Here is a 17300-nt window from a genome sequence, read left to right on the forward strand (position 1 = left end):
CGCCGCCATCTTGGTCTTTTCAACCAAGATGACGCTGTGAAGGAGCGTGGACTGATGGGATCTGTTGTCTTCAACTTCACCACTGATTGCCATCAATCAGACAGGAACGAGAAATCATGTTAGCCGATGAGGTAAAGTTTTATAATTGTTGCAAATAATTGTGGTCCATAAAAAAGTGACGGCTTGAAACAAGTTAGTGGCTGGCTAGACGCTAGACTAGGCTTGTTCGACTTGATGCGGCACCGACAGCTTCCGACAGGCGATACTTTGAGGCCATCCGCATGTCGGATCTTGCGGCACCGCATCAAGTAGAGCAAGCCTAATAATTCCTTATACTTGTTGTTACTACGTCATGAAAGGCGGTAACAAAGGGGAACACTGATATGACACCATTGACAGGCGACTGCACAGTCGTGTCACTGTTCAGAATGGTGATTTTCTCACAATTTACTAGTAGTTGGAAACATTTGAGATGTTGTACAAACAAGCTGAACAAAATGAACAAAATATGTAACACTAGTGGTTTTGGGATATTTTACTGCAAAATTGTTACAAACTGCACCTTTAACTGTAGTAAAAACATGACTTTTTGGTTTGTTTCAAATCATGGTTAATTAAAAATAAAATTGTAAAGATTAGAACTCACATTTGGCAACAAACAAATGAAAAAAATAATAATCCTCTGTATTTAATCCTCTGTCTTTGTCTCGCAACCACTAAAAGACATTCAATTTTGCACATTCACACACAATATGAAACAAAAAGTATTGACACAAGATAAACAAAATTTCTTCAATTTATCATCATTTTATTTGACAGCTATAGGTCAAAGTATCTGTACTGAGGCGACTATCAAGCAAACAGGGGGTCTAGAGGCTTCATAAAATCATTTTGATGACCTTGCAACATTCTGTAACAACTTTCACTAGAAAGCTCAGTCTTTAAACATTTGTTTTGCATGGCGGTAGAAATAAACAAGTAAAATAAACAAGAACTATTTACAAAGTTTGCAGGTTAACGGATACAGTGGTGAAAACAAAAAATGTAAAAACAAGCATAACTTGCAGCTGTTTCCTTCTGATTCAGTCTCACAGAAAACTGAACACCATCTGTACTTTCACAAGTTTTCTGGGTCCTTCAGTTTTGTTTAAAACTCTACTGAATATCATTAATACTGTTTCCAGAAGGATTCCCAGCAGGGATATGGTCAGCTGCAGAGTCTGTGAAAAGGACAAACAGTTTATAAAGATATGTTTATGTAACAAATAACCTAAATGACAAATGAAGCTAATATATAAACAACTTATTAAGAATACCTCTGCACGGTCCTCTTTTAAAAACAACATCATCGATTGCAATATCACTTCTTACTGATGCACCTCTCGTGGCTTCAAACACAATCTAAAGGAAGGAAAGAGTTAAAGTAATGTTGATATCAAAGATAGGATGGGAAAATAACTAGACTTCTAAACTTTTTTAAACGAAGATAAAATGCTTTGCAGATCTTTTGTTGTTGACAAAACAGCTAAATATCTATTTGGCAAGACACATTATAAGGATAACATTAGGGTTTGGCATTTGGATTTATGAAGCACCTTCACGCTTCAATTTTAACTGAACATTACATATTGATAGTAAGACAATGTTATTAGTTTTGTACTATTTCAGCACTGTGTTGTATTGATGTCAAATATGGGTCCTGAAGCAAACCAGTTGGTTTATGGCTCATGTTGTTCAATGTGACTGACCTGGTGTAGACGGTCAAATTGATAAGTTATTGAAGCTCTGAGCCAGGACACACCCTGCTCTTCATATCGTGTCCATAACAGTGTTTCTTTGTCCTCTTGTCCAGTCTGGAGATAAACACTTAGCTGGCCCGTCCCTGATCCATACATATGGTAGTAAAATTGTAAGCACTGTGCTTCTCTAGATCCCCGTAGAGAGCTGGACAGCAGACGAGCTTTGTTACCGGGCGGCATAAATGACGCCTCAATATACAAATAATGACCTAAAAGAATAAAGATAGGATACAAAATATTTAAAAGGAAAGCACAATTTTTAGCATGATCAATGACATATGTGACATTAATGGGCTGCGCTTCCCGAAACTTTCTTAACACTATGTCACTCATTCTTAAGTTATATAAGGTAGTGATCTATTCTTATAGCTATACGTAGGTTCAATTACAACCTTAGAAGGTACAATTCAACCTTATTTTGCACTTATCTTAAAATGTTAGAATATATTAGTATATGTATATTATATTAGTATATTCCATTTTCCATTCCATTTTCTACCGCTTATCCGAACTACCTCAGGTCACGGGGAGCCTGTGTCTCAGGAGTCTATATTAGTATATATTTTTTTAAAATTACATTTGATTTTAAATTTGTTATATTGCCTCTTAGTAAGAAATGGTAATGAACTTGATTTTTGTAAATACTTGTCAGCTGCCTTTATATGTTTTTTTTTACTGCATTTTGTATAGGTTCTGTAAAACATTTAGATTTAGTCATTTAGCAGACACTTTTATCCAAAGCGACTAACAGAGAGTTCAAGGAGCAATAAGCGATATGTCATACAGGAGCAATAATACAATAGGTGCTAATACAAAGTTCAAAAGCCAGATCAACACCTGTTGAGAAATCCTGTTTTCTTTTCATTTTTTTTCATTTTTCATTTTTGATTTTATTTTTATTTTTATCATTTTTAGAATGACTCATATATGCCCTGAAAGCGAACAGGGGTTGACTAAAATCCACAAAACTCAACTTTAAATTATTTGTACATTTTTTTGAAGCCAGAACACATTTGACTAATTATGATCTAAAATTGTAGATAATCTACAAATGATAATCTATAAATCCTGGGAAATAAATAACTGACCAACTCCTGTGGTGTGGTCTCCTCTTGGCCCTGTGTAGGAGGTTGGTGTAGGTCCTCTAGCCAGCATCCAGTCGCCTGTGTCTTTTTTATCTTGAGAGTATCCACAGAAACCAGCATCAAAGTTACACTGAGACGGGTTCGACAGCGACGATTCTACGAAAATAAACACTTTCAGCATTTTTGTTTGCAATAAGCAGATCAATTAATCAATTTGAGATGCAAATTAACCATGAATTGTTATAAACAATGCTAGTTTACCTAATGGCAAGCAGTCCCCGAGGCTGACTTTAATGTCATCCAGACCAACAGAGCCGCAACTCCAAACATTTTTGCACGGACTGATGAAAACCATCTTTGCAGCCCAAGGAAGAAGATCAAAAAGCAAGCAAGAAGTATTTCTTTATATGTTTTTAAGCAGCGTAATATTCCTAATATATATATATATAGATATGAATATAGATTTGTGCAATGAGTTGAAATTAATCAACACAAAACAAAGTAATACAAGATCATTTTTTTCAAGTTTTCACTTTCATAGACAATTCTGTGAAACCGCAAGATGCTAAGCAGATGGCTGAGCTTCTCTTTTTTTGTCCAACAACAAAAGCATCATAAAATGAAATCATATGGTGCACTATTCCAAGCTTTGTGTGAGGAACAAGATCAAGACAAAGTTTCCAATTGTGTGATTCAAAAAAAATTTGGCTCTGTATGCTGCATCAGTTTTTTTTTCGCCATTGATGTGTAACTCCTAAACTGGTGTAAGTTCTTACATGTCACATGACCAATCATGACATCACTACTGTAAGCATATGCAAATGCAATTCAAGAGCTCCTCTAGGCTTATTTGAAGATGGGCAAACAACAACTTTTGTTCATGACACAAAGTCATTGCATTGCCTCAGAAATCATATTAAATACAGAAGTATTTCTTTCTCTTTTCGCACTTCTGATAGCCAGTGGTCAGTGGATGGTTTGTATTGGAAAAAAACAACGTTTAAAACATTCTTTATAATTTCTCCTTTTTTTGTTTCACAGTGTAATGATGAGAGAATGTTTACAGTTTTGGGGACCTACTCCTCATTTTTCTGTCATGAACATTTATTTCTCCAAATCAGTATCCTGCTATATATATATATATATAGTTGAAAGAAAAAGTATGTGAACCCTTTGGGCTTACTTGGATTTCTTCATAAATTGGTCATAAAATGTGTTCTGATCTTCAAAAAAGGTTGTGTTCAATAAAAACATGAAAACGTATAATGTTTGTGCGGTATTAGATCAAGCAGACTGTGTTTCTCTATTGTTGTGACTTAGATGAAGATCAGAACACATTTTATGACCAATTTATGAAGAAATCCAAGTAAGCCCAAAGGGTTCACATACTTTTTCTTTCAACTGTATATATAAATGGTCTCATGTCTGCTAACAGATGTAAGAGAAGCTTGCCAGACTCAAAATCAAAAAAGGAAACCAATATCACTCCCTTTAAATTAACTTCTTGTCAATGATAACTGGTACGGTCATACGTGCCAATATTAGAACCATTTAGCTTGTGTTTAGAGCATCTTACCTGAGCATTCTTTTGGCTTTGTATAGTCAGTTCGACTTCAATCCAAATGTTTCTTATCATCTCATTTTGAGTCCATATTTTTTGTTGTTTAGAGCCATCTGTGTAATACAGATACAAAGCCAAGTCTGTTCCACTAAGACCTCGTATGGAATAGAAGAACTTCACACAGTATTTCTGATTCCCAGGCATCAGCGGTCCAAACAGACGGCTCAGATATCCATACTGTGAATTAAAGCGAGAGTTGGCCAACAAAAACGATCCTGTACAGAAAGAACACCTATTTTTAGCTTTTTTGTGTATTTGTAAAGTTTCTTTAATGGGATCGTTCATCCAAATATGAAAATTGGTTCATCATTTATTCCAAACCTGTATGACTTTCTTCCAGAACACAAAAGAAGATATTGTGAAGAACGTCGGTAACCAATCAACACTGAACCACATTGACTTTCATTGTATGGTCACAAACCTATTTTCTCAAAACTCATTCTTTTGTGTTTCACAGAAGAAAGAGTCACATACAGGTTTCGAATGACATGAGGGCAAATAAATGAGGACAGAATTAAAATTTTGAGTGAACTTTCACTTTAACCTGCCAATGAATTTGTTATAAGCAGTTGTCCTAAAGCATATTTGGATCCAGATAGATGGTTACACCTGATCCTGTGGTGTGATCTCCAACGCTGTAGATGTTGGGCCGTACTGAGACTCTTTTCCACAGGGGACCGTCTGTCAGTGCCTGCGTGTACTCACAATATCCTGACTCAAAGTCACAGTTTGCAACAGATGGATCAAAGGTCGGTTCTGGGGAAGCAGTCATTGGATTTAGGTTTAATGTGATGTATTGATGCTGACTTGGACTGGAATACTGTAAAATGTAAAAATGGTATCCTGATGGAGAATAAAGCTGGTAGAAATAAATGGGACCAGAATTTAGAGACTAAAATATGATCAAGACTTGGAAGTGGGCTTTTTAGTACATTGTGGAAAGGGGGGCGTGGTCTAGCGCGGTCTGCGGCAGAGGGGCGTGTCGGGAGTATGACGGTGAGTAAGCAGATCAACGCTAGAGTGAAATCACCTGCTTCTTGTTCTAGTAATTGGCGAGGAGACGCATTTAAGGCACGACAAAGGAGAAGAGAGGAGAGAGAGAAACCAGGCTGGGAAAGCACACATCGACGGACCGAGAGAGACAAGCTGTCTAGGAGTGTCCGAGAGAAAGGAAAGATTCGTCACAACCAGAGAGATTGTGTTATTGAGTGAGCGGGTCTACAACCCGGAAGTATTGTAGTAAATAAAAACCGATTCATACGCTTTCCCAGCGACGCCGACTCCGCCTCCTTTCTTCCACAAACCTGAACCTTGCTACAGTGGTGCCGAAACCCGGGAGAAAGGAAGGACCGCCTCCAAAATGCAGAGTCCCCCCTCAGGATCGCCGTTCGCGGAGGTCATCAGCTCTCTTGCCGGCCTCCATCAGGAACATCATCAGGCCCTGTTGGCACTGCGAGAAGACCAAGAGAGACGGTTCCAGTCTCTCGTAAAAACCCAACAGGAGGACCGTGATGCGTTCCGGAGCTGGTTGGGCCAGGAGCAAGGCAGTCCCCTACCAACTGGATCCCCGACGATACCGCTGCACAAGATGGGAGCCCAGGACGAGCCGGAAGCCTTCCTCGAACTGTTCGAGAGGTCCGCAGAGCTGTCAGGTTGGCAGCAGGACGCATGGGCTGCCCGTCTCATCCCGCTCCTGTCCGGAGAAGCCCAGATGGCCGCCCAGCAACTCCCCATCGAGAACCTGCTGAGGTATGCGGACCTCAAAAAGGCTATTCTCGAGCGAGTGGGTCGGAGTCCTGAGCAGCATCGGCAGCGGTTCCGGTCTCTGGAGTTCGGGGATCGGACACAGCCTTTTTCCTTTGCTCACCAGCTCCGGGATGCCTGCCGCAGATGGCTGATGACCGACGCTAGCACCGTCGAGACCATCATCGACCAGGTGACGTTGGAGCAGTTTGTGGCGAGGTTACCCAGGAAAACCTCCCAATGGGTCCAATGTCACCGCCCGACGATGCTGGCCCAGGCGATCCAATTGGCGGAGGACCAGCTGGTGGCGTGCCCCGGGGCCGGCGTAGCCCTACCATCGCTCTCTCCCTCTCTCCCTTCTGTCTCTTCTCTCTCTACGAGACCTGTTCCCTTTCCTAGGTCTCGGGGGAATTTCTACCCGCGGCCCGCGCCGCGAACACGGTTCTCGCAGGAGGCGGGACCTAACGGCGCTGCGAGGTCCCCTGAGGGATCCTATCACCGTCCGGGCAACAATGCCCATGCCGCTTCCCTTCCTTCAGCCTCTCCTCGCCAATTCGGGGGTCTGCTTCCTGCCGCTGGGGCGGCGGGGACTCCTGGGCCGGCCTGTTGGCGTTGTGGGGACCCCGGACATTCTGTCGACCGCTGTCATATGATGGAGGTCGGGATGATGATCCGGGTGCCCGACAACCCTCAGGCTGCCCTCGGTCAGGACGGGTTGTACCAGATACCTGTGAGTATAAGGGGGGGTACATATCAGGCTTTGGTTGATTCAGGATGTAACCAAACCTCAATCCACCAAAGCCTGATGCAATTCGGGGCAATGGATACGAGCCGCGGGGTTAAGGTAAGGTGTGTACATGGGGATATCGTGAACTATCCTTTGGTGCCACTGACCATAAAATTTCGGGGACAAAAACATAGGATAGAGGTGGCTGTTAATGAGCACCTCCGACATCCGCTAATTTTGGGGACGAATTGGCCATTGTTTTCAATATTAATGGGACATTTATGTGCGGATGTTTCTGGGCGTAACCAAGTGCGGCGGGGAGGAGCGGTCGCTCAGGTCGGAGAAGTTGAACCGGGACCTCTGATGACAGTTTCAGAGGAACGGAGCCCGGTGGACAGGAGAAACCTCTCTCAGGGCGATGATTTTCCTCTGGAACAGTCTCAGGATGAGACGCTCAAACATGCGTTTGAACAGGTCCGTACAATGGACGGACAGCTTCTCCAACCTGCGCAGACCCTATCCTACCCGTATTTCGCTATTTTGAAAGACAGGTTGTATCGAGTGACCCAGGACACTCAGTCAAAACAAGATACAACCCAATTAGTCATACCCAAAAGCCGCCGTGAAATGCTTTTCCAGGCGGCTCATTGTAATCCGATGGCAGGGCACCTAGGTCAAGCTGCAACTGTAAATCGCCTAACGACCCGTTTTTTTTGGCCGGGGATTCATGAGAACGTGCGTAGGTGGTGCGCGTCTTGTCCTGAATGCCAGTTGGTAAACCCACCGGCCACTCCCAGGGCGCCATTATGCCCACTTCCACTTATTCAGGTCCCCTTCGAAAGAATTGGTATGGACCTGATCGGGCCGTTAGAGCGATCCGCACGAGGGCATCGATTTGCATTGGTCATCGTTGATTATGCAACCCGATACCCTGAGGCAGTGGCGTTACGCAATATCTCAGCAACCAGTGTTGCGGACGCCCTGTTTCGTTTAATCTCCCGTGTGGGGATCCCTAAGGAGATTCTCACAGATCAAGGCACGGCGTTTATGTCACGGACACTCCGCGAATTGTACGGATTATTGGGCATTAAGACGATTCGGACCAGCGTCTATCACCCACAAACGGACGGGTTGGTCGAACGTTTTAATCGCACATTAAAATCCATGATCCGGAAATTCGTACACGAAGACGCCAAAAATTGGGATAAGTGGCTGGAACCCCTGTTATTTGCCGTCCGCGAGGTTCCCCAAGCCTCCACGGGGTTTTCCCCCTTTGAGCTTCTCTATGGTCGTCAACCCCGCGGGGTTTTAGACGTCCTAAGAGAGGCTTGGGAGGACGGACCTTCCGCGAGCAAAAATCAAATTCAGTATGTCCTGGACCTGCCAACAAAACTCCATACACTGGGGCGGCTCTCTATGGAGAATTTGTTACAGGCACAGGAACGACAAAGCCGGCATTATAACAGGGGAGCCAGACTACGTAAATTTTCACCGGGAGAGAAAGTGCTTGTATTACTCCCCACGTCCAGTTCTAAACTACTCGCCAAGTGGCAAGGGCCGTTTGAGGTCACACGACGAATAGGAGATCTCAATTATGAGGTAGTACGGTCGGACAGGAGCGGGGCACATCAAATTTATCACCTCAACCTCCTAAAAAAATGGAGTGAGGCGAACACCGTGATGCTGGCGACGACAGTAACTAGAGTAGATGATCTCGGGCCAGAGACGAACACCAAGGTGCAATCACTCGCTCTGGCACCAGGCGGAGATCATCTCTCGTCCTCCCAGCTCACGGATGTTGCGAAGTTGCAAACGGAGTTTTCAGATGTTTTTTCGCCCCTGCCCGGCCGCACGAATCTCATAGAGCACCATATTGAGACAATACCGGGTGCCGTAGTACGCAGTCGCCCATATAGGTTACCTGAACACAAAAAAATTGTGGTTCAGAAGGAATTAGAGGCTATGCTGGACATGGGGGTAATAGAAGAGTCCAAAAGTGACTGGGCGAGCCCGATAGTTTTAGTACCAAAGACCGACGGCTCGGTCCGGTTCTGTGTGGACTATCGCAAGGTGAATGCGGTGTCGAAGTTCGACGCCTATCCAATGCCTCGAATTGACGAATTACTTGACCGGCTAGGTACGGCTCGTTTTTATTCGACATTGGATCTGACGAAAGGATATTGGCAGATCCCCCTATCTCCATTATCCAAAGAGAAAACAGCCTTTACTACGCCGTTCGGTTTACACCAATTCGTCACGCTTCCGTTCGGCTTATTCGGAGCCCCGGCAACATTTCAGCGTCTCATGGATCGTATCCTCAGACCTCACGCGGCATATGCCGCAGCCTATCTCGATGACATCATCATATACAGTAATGATTGGCAGCGGCATATGCAGCACTTGAGAGCGGTCCTGAGTTCGCTGAGGAGGGCGGGGCTGACGGCTAACCCGAAGAAGTGTGCGGTTGGGCGAGTAGAGGTAAGGTATCTGGGCTTCCACTTGGGTCACGGGGAGGTGCGTCCCCAAATTGATAAGACAGCAGCTATTGCCACCGCCCCGAGACCCAAGACCAAAAAGGAGGTGAGGCAGTTCCTGGGGCTGGCGGGATATTATAGACGGTTTGTGCCCAATTATTCGGACCTCACCAGCCCGCTGACTGACCTCACTAAAAAGGGGGAACCAGATACCGTCCAATGGACGGAGCAGTGTCAGCAGGGGTTTACCCAAGTGAAGGCTGCTCTGTGTGGCGGACCGTTATTGCACGCTCCCGATTTTTCACTCCCTTTTCTGTTGCAGACTGATGCTTCGGACAGGGGCGTGGGCGCTGTCCTGTCCCAGGAGATAGAGGGGGAGGATCGTCCGGTGCTGTACATCAGCCGCAAACTGTCACGGGCGGAGATGAGGTACAGCACCATAGAGAAGGAGTGTTTGGCGATCCGCTGGGCGGTCCTCACCCTCCGGTATTATCTCCTGGGGAGGGAGTTCACGCTCTGTTCGGACCACGCGCCCCTCCAATGGCTCCACCGTATGAAGGACACCAACGCGCGGATCACTCGTTGGTACCTTGCTTTGCAACCATTCAAGTTCCAGGTGATCCACAGGCCGGGGACTCAGATGGCGGTGGCCGACTTTCTCTCCCGGAGGGGGGGGGACGAGGCTACAGGCCGGATGGGGCCTCGGCCTGAGTCGGGCGGTGGGGGTATGTGGAAAGGGGGGCGTGGTCTAGCGCGGTCTGCGGCAGAGGGGCGTGTCGGGAGTATGACGGTGAGTAAGCAGATCAACGCTAGAGTGAAATCACCTGCTTCTTGTTCTAGTAATTGGCGAGGAGACGCATTTAAGGCACGACAAAGGAGAAGAGAGGAGAGAGAGAAACCAGGCTGGGAAAGCACACATCGACGGACCGAGAGAGACAAGCTGTCTAGGAGTGTCCGAGAGAAAGGAAAGATTCGTCACAACCAGAGAGATTGTGTTATTGAGTGAGCGGGTCTACAACCCGGAAGTATTGTAGTAAATAAAAACCGATTCATACGCTTTCCCAGCGACGCCGACTCCGCCTCCTTTCTTCCACAAACCTGAACCTTGCTACATACATGTTTCTAATTTTCTGAGTGAAAACCAAAGTCATGGGTTTAATTCCTCTTGGGAATGCGTACACTGATAAAATGTATGAATGAACAGTAATGCTGTTGCTAATGCAGTGGATGGATCACTGACCGAGATATACTGTAGACATACCTGTTCCTGCATTACAGAATTCTTGAGAGAAGGTGATGTCATCAAGAACCACATAGCCTCCATGTGGACTGTTGAACGCTGCCTCAAACACCAACTTCATGTAACATGAATACATAACAGGACATATTTACTCAACCAAGTCATAAAGGGGTCATATGACACAGCTAAAACGATATTATCATGTAATGCAATGTGAATACACAATTTAAGGTTAAAAACGCTGTGTTTTCCACATACTGTGCATGTTTGTGTCTCCTCTTTGCCATGCCTCTCTGAAACACGCAGATTTTTTACAAAGGTCGTGTTTCTGAAAAGCCATATGTGCTATGATTGGCTATGATGGTTAACCCGCGCATAGTGATTGGTGGAATACAGCAAGCTTGTGACGAAAATGTGACAGCTCTTACCATATTTGGAACATCAGGTTCCATAGCAATTGTACTGACAGGTACGCCCACCTTACTTCCGTTTACATTTGGGTTGTTTTAGTCAAATCATACCACAAACTGACGTAGATTTGTGGGGGTGTGGCGTTTCAGGCAGGTCTGGGTGAGCATTAACTTTAGACAAATTTCAATGTCTAAAACATGCGTGGGCAACTTAAAACACACCAAGGATTCAGAAAAACACGTATTTGCGCCATATTACCCCTTTAAAACCTTTATATGACTGTCGAAGATAATCTGAGAAATATCTCCATGGTAATGTGTCCATACAATGGAAGTCAATGGGGGATGTTGTTGTGTGCTGTAATTTAACTAAGATGCAAATAAAATATCTGAATCCTTTGAGAGACAGCTGAGAAAGATCTATAGAAATAAAAGAGGTAAAATGGTACAGCACTACCCTTATGTCATGATTCAGCTATCATGTCATGTTTATTCTTGGTCTTGCAGTGGAGTCATGGCATTGCCAAAGGGTTTTGTGTGAGAAGGACATGGCTTTGTTTATATATTGGCTGACCATGTGCTTTCTCATGTCTTGTCTGTGTTTCCAGCCCTTTTCGTCTCGTTTAGCCTTCCGTTAGTGTTTAATAAGTCACCTGGTCCCTATTAATCATCCTGTGTTTGTTCCCCTTTAAATAGTCCTCATGTTTCATTGTCCTGTGCTCGTTCGTTTTGTGATTTGTATTTTGTGCCATGTACCTTGCCTTGCTCCACGTCTTGGATTGAAGTCTTGTATAACCCTCTCTGTCATTCACCTAGTGTAGTGTATTGTAGTCTATTGTAGTGTAGTGTAGTGTAGTGTAGTGTAGTGTAGTGTAGTGTCTGTATTAAGTCTTTTTTTCTCCCAGTTTAGGTAGTCCCTGTGCCATTGTTGTATTTCCTTTTAGTCGATTCTCCCCCATCGTGGGTGTTTTGTTTTGCCGTTTTGTATGTTAATAAAGTCTTATTGTTAATTTCACCGCTGCTGCTTGCAATTGGGTTCTATCCCCACTAAATCATGACACCTTACATCTGGATCCAACATGTTGAGGCAATTGAAGATGTGCAGAATAAAGATAATAAATTTGCATGACATAAAGACCCAAATTTTTGTGGTAAAATATTTCAGGCCTGCAACACATATGCACTTTTACTTAAGCCAGACTTTTCTGGTCCACATGGGATCATTTGTTTTATCCAAGAACTGCCCCCTTACTAAGAAATAGACTGTTTGACGGAAACCAACTGTCCAGTTTGTTTTGTTTTTAGTGGTGTTTAACTGAAATTACACCCTAATAACAGACTTATGAGAAAAAAATTACTTAAATGTGTTTATCCTTCATGACTAGTAAGAATCTGGTTGTCTACCTCTACGGGATATGGAGCTTTCAGGTCCACTTGTACAGGCATCCAGACCCTGTCCTCTGGATTCCAGTCCACATGATTGTTCTCGGGTAGGTCAGCTCTCCAAAGTTCCTGGTACTGTCCAGCTTGATCCCTGGTGAACACGGAGAACAGATGGTCTCCGGAATGATGCTGCTGGTATTGGAAGCTCAAGCAGCCGGACATTGGGGTGTTGGTTATTGGCGACACCAGCTTGGCCACCTCCTGGAATCTTTTAGTGTCCGTAGAGTCCACATACATATACTGACCTGTGTGATCAAACACATTTATTTGTTAATTAGGCTTTTGAACTTTATTCCATTTTTCTTCCATTTTACATAGAATTATACGAAAAAATGTTTCATATTATTTATTTCAATATCTCATTTTAAGATCTATTCATCCTCCCACTTATCTTCAGCAGGGTCACAAGATTGCTGGAGCCTAGCATCGGGATACATCCTGGACAGGCTGTAAGTTTATGGTTTGAACAGACTCACATTTATGCATTTGGCAGACGCTTTTATCCAAAGCAACTAACAATACATTATATAATACATCTGTTTTTGACTATGTGCTATCCCCTTGGGTCAAACCCATGACCTTGGCATTGCTAGTGCCTTTGCTCTAACCACTGAGCCACAGGAAAGCTCACCTGTCCTGTCTTCATGTTTCGTATCTTCTGCTCTTCCCACACGCCAGTTCATATTTCTGTTCCACTGGTTTGTGTATCCACACAGATGAGGTTCTTCAAAGTCACACTCTTAAAAGTCACATGAGCAGAGAAATCGTTTTTTGCATGATTGTCTTCTATCTCTGCAATACTCAATTAACAGTCAGTTCCAATGCTGCGCAGTAAAAGATTGGAATTAAATGGAAGAGCGCTCATTTAAAAGATTTTCTTATTACTCAAGAATGTGAACACTGCCCGGTTCATAAGAATAGTCAATAAAGCTCTGTTTAATTGAAACAACATTTTCTTTCTGTGGATTAAATTCCTTTTCATGTGTTTGTTGGCCTTGATTTTGGCACAACGTTAATAAATGTTTCCAAAAGTATGTACAACTGGATTTTAATATTTTTATGACCTGTGTAAAACTCAAAACGATGATGCTAGAGTGTTGATAGAGCATTTATTTGGGGTTGCTAAGGTATTCTGCATATTTTAGTGTGGGGTTGCTAGGGTAGCTGATGGTTCAAGACCGTTGTTAGGATGTTCCAGGTGGTTGCCAGATGACAACTTTATGATCCTGTGATATTCTGCGCCATAGATTTGCCACAGGTCCCTGCTTAACTCTACATCTCTGCAATGTTTTCAACTTTTCATGAATTAGAGAAGTAACAACTCACACATAAAAAGCAGGACTGACCTATGCAGTAGTTGTCCGAGATCTTGATCTCAAAAATGGAAACGCTGCTGCCACCATCTCTTAGTTTACTTTCAATGATAATCTATTGAAGAATGATCAAACATGATAGTATAATAAGAAAATGCACATAACATTTCCTAAAAAAAGTGTATGTATGAATACTGTATAGAGTGGGTTTTCTCACCTGGTATGGTTCTGTAGAGTTTTGAAGGTCGATGTTGGCAATAAGCCAGCTATCAGATGGTCTTTGGGTCAACCAGAGCACACGATCAAAACTATCTCCATCTGTGCGCTTCTGCACCTGCAAGGAAGCATTACCCGTCACCTGATAGACCATCCTGAAACAGGTCCAGTCCTGTCCATCCACATCTGCACCCAACAGAACCGCATTTCCCTGGGCCTCCTGGGCTTGCTTGTTAACAGTGATGAAGTGTCCTTATTCAAGCAGCAAGAAATCAACATTGATGGCAAGAGCTTGTGCGAACACAGCCAAAAAAACCAACACATTTTTATTCAGATGAAGAAGAAACTCCTTTATTTAAAGGGACTGTACACTTACAAAACCTTTTGTACTAACTGACTTATTTTCTGCCTTTATGAAATAATACTAATACACTTTGACTTTTGATTTAAAAAACATCTTTCTTCACATGCACATTTTCGACTTTAACAAGCAAAATGGCATGCTCGGGCTGCTCCACATTTGTATTTTCTGAATCAGATTGGATCTTTACATTTCTTATATATTTCCCGTGCTCTTCAGACTCGATCAAAAGCAAAAGATTTAGTTGGCTGCTGCAAATATGCAACATGCCATGTTTAAAGACAATACGTCACTGATCCAATAATGTGCTGTTTAACTGTCTCCAGATTTGATTATCATGATACCATAGCTTCCAGATGTTAGCTTTTTGGAAGAGCATTTCTTCTATCTTTCCGGGCTTGTCCGACATTTTAACCCAAAATCATTTTAACCCTGGGTTAACGTAATTGTGACGTATCACAGTGTTTATATTTACCCTATACGTCAATCATGCACATTGCATATCTCTGGCTTCACAAAACTGCAGGGCATCATAGTACACTGTTTGAAGCACCTTTCAGAACAAGTTTAAAAGGGGCCTTGAAAAATAACACTTTTATCTTTTCTATGGTCATGTTATTTGCTTTATGAAAAACAACATAAGAGAACAGAGAAATTCTTGCATAACTTGGTATAAAATAATTACAAATGTGTTTCTGTAGGGCACATAATGGCCTGTGACTCACCGGTTGGGTCGAGGCTCCAGCTGAGAAAGTCCGGATCAGATGTGTAGCCGCAGGTGCTCTTGTCAAAGCTGCATGAGCCCAGCAAAAGCTCAGACTTAACTGTTACTAAAACACAAAGCAACCTGCAGTGATCCAAACATGCAAGCAAACTATGACCTTCTTTTATCTTTATTAACGACTTAACAATGTGTTTTAAAATATCGAACAAAATGGACAAAAATACATCAAAGTGTCTCAGTGTTAAATGGTTAATTTCAATGTATATATAATTATAAAAATAGAAATAAAATGTATACAGAAAATATATAGACCGTATATATATATATATATATATATAATGCATTTTTTTCCTACTTTTATCATTTAAATTATAATAAAGTGGGCAAAATTGATCATAATTTAAAGTAAAAAAATATGTGATGATCATAAAATATATAATACATCTTTGCAGCAGATGGCAATTTCATTTGATGGTACATTATGACTTATAACATATATATGCATTTGTCATTTAATGCTTAGATTTTACCAGATTGTAAAACATTTATAACGTTTCAAAATAAATGTCTGACATTTGAGGCATGCACACACACTAACAAGTTATTTTTCTTACCGATCAAGCTCAGAAGGTAGAATAGAAGCATCTTAACTTCTATCTAATGTTTCGTCCCAAAAGTTAAGTTAAAAAACACCCCGTTCAGCACAAGATACAGATTGAGACTGCATTCTCTCCCTGTGTGTGCTTGTTAGACTTGCAACTGAACGGAGGAAATCATTCTGTCTGACCGGAGGTAAAAAAGAAAGAGAGAGAGAGAATTCTCTAATGTCCACCAGATTTAGAGATTTTTTTACCAAGTATATTTTGAGAGCTTTACTTATAAAACACTTTTACATCAGTTACCGAAAACAGGATTATCTGGATTTTTAAGTTATAGCCTTATCGTTTTTTTGTAGTTGTTTACTTTGAATCAGATAATGTTATATTTATATTTTATATTTATCTATTTATTTTATAAACAGCGCTTTTATAGTTTGAAGTGTAACATTCATTTGTGAGGTCACATGTAGGTCAAATTGATTTGAAAAAACGTACACTTTGTTATTCTCACAATGTGACGTTTCTTTGCACATCATGATTTATGAACTGATTGGATGCTATGTGGTAAGGTAACAGGTGGCTTAAAGGAAGAATGAAATACAGATGGATTTGGGAGGCTGAGGTCACACAATATGATCCACGTGGACACTGTTTGGTAACATGATACCGTCAGAATGTGACACAGACTAGGGGTGTCGGGGTTATTCGTAATGTGTTGGATTCGAGAGGGAATGGTGGGATTCCTGACCGCATGAAAACATTACTCTGAGGACTCTTGGGAACTTAAAGAGATAGTTCACCCAAAAATGAAAATTCTTGCCTTAATATACTCACCCTCATGTCATTTCAACATAAACACAAAAGAAGATGAGTAATGTTTTAGTGGATTTGTGTCCATACATTTAAGTCAACGGGGGCCAATGTTTGATTTCCAACATCTTTCAAAATATCTTCTGTGTTCTGCAGAACAAATTGAGCAGGTTTGGATAATGATCAAAGAATTTTCATCAGTTTAAAATTCCAACACTCAACACATTTGTTTAAAAAAAGGTTCTAGTTAGATCTTCCCACTTCAAGCACATTGTTGCTACAGTGAGTAATGCTTGACCAAACCTTGATTTATGTTAAATAAGAGGGATAGATTGCAGATATTAAAAAGTATTACAATACAGCTGTTAGTAAAGACACTATACTGTAAAATGAGACCTGTTTGTCATCTGACTGATGTATTTGCTTAAACACAAAGGACTATGTAGGCCAGTAAACACTGTAAATGCTAAAAAAAATAAGAAATTATAAAGAAATATAAGTGGTCTAGTTTTTCTTAGCACTGAAGGAAGTATAAGTTAAAGTATGAGTGATCTCAAAATTAATACAGTTAAAAAATATATTCTGATACATTTAATGCAAGGCATGTGTTTTCAGTGAAATTATTTTAAATTTAAAATTAAGTTTAATTCATAATGTTTAGGTTAAGGGCAAGCCTATCTGGTGCAGGGCTTTATTATCTCAATAAGTTACCATCCTTTTAATATTTTTTATAAA

The 17300-nt window shown here is 41.8% G+C and overlaps 1 protein-coding gene across 2 annotated transcripts; it reads right to left on the bottom strand.

The window, feature by feature from the left end:
• Nucleotides 1–616: 616 nt before the first annotated feature.
• Nucleotides 617–15914, bottom strand: mamdc2b (MAM domain containing 2b). 2 transcript variants are annotated; one of them, XM_056735832.1, is made up of 14 exons: nucleotides 15771–15914; nucleotides 15158–15262; nucleotides 14073–14323; nucleotides 13889–13970; nucleotides 13174–13281; nucleotides 12504–12787; nucleotides 10711–10804; nucleotides 5115–5261; nucleotides 4461–4720; nucleotides 3146–3239; nucleotides 2888–3040; nucleotides 1749–2008; nucleotides 1317–1401; nucleotides 617–1220 (listed from the first exon to the last, which is right to left on the bottom strand). In XM_056735832.1, the coding sequence occupies exons 1-14, from the start codon at nucleotides 15799–15801 to the stop codon at nucleotides 1156–1158; spliced, it is 2019 nt and encodes a 672-aa protein (XP_056591810.1). In that variant the 5' UTR covers nucleotides 15802–15914; the 3' UTR covers nucleotides 617–1155. The 2 variants fall into 2 exon arrangements, with proteins under 2 accessions (XP_056591810.1, XP_056591811.1); XM_056735833.1 differs by lacking the exon at nucleotides 5115–5261.
• Between the last annotated feature and the right edge of the window lie 1386 nt (nucleotides 15915–17300).

Source organism: Triplophysa dalaica, chromosome 22, assembly GCF_015846415.1.
Source record: "Triplophysa dalaica isolate WHDGS20190420 chromosome 22, ASM1584641v1, whole genome shotgun sequence".
Lineage (NCBI taxonomy): Eukaryota > Metazoa > Chordata > Actinopteri > Cypriniformes > Nemacheilidae > Triplophysa > Triplophysa dalaica.

What these genes read in the sequence shown, in the direction of transcription:
- mamdc2b (XM_056735832.1), bottom strand. Translation starts at nt 15,801, where the DNA reads ATGCTTCTATTCTACCTTCTGAGCTTGATCG. An exon ending in AATTTGACCGTCTACACCAG is followed by an intron (nt 1,402 to 1,748) that starts GTCAGTCACATT and finishes TCCTTCCTTTAG; the next exon opens with ATTGTGTTTGAAGCCACGAG. An exon ending in TAAAAGAGGACCGTGCAGAG is followed by an intron (nt 1,221 to 1,316) that starts GTATTCTTAATA and finishes TCCTTTTCACAG; the next exon opens with ACTCTGCAGCTGACCATATC.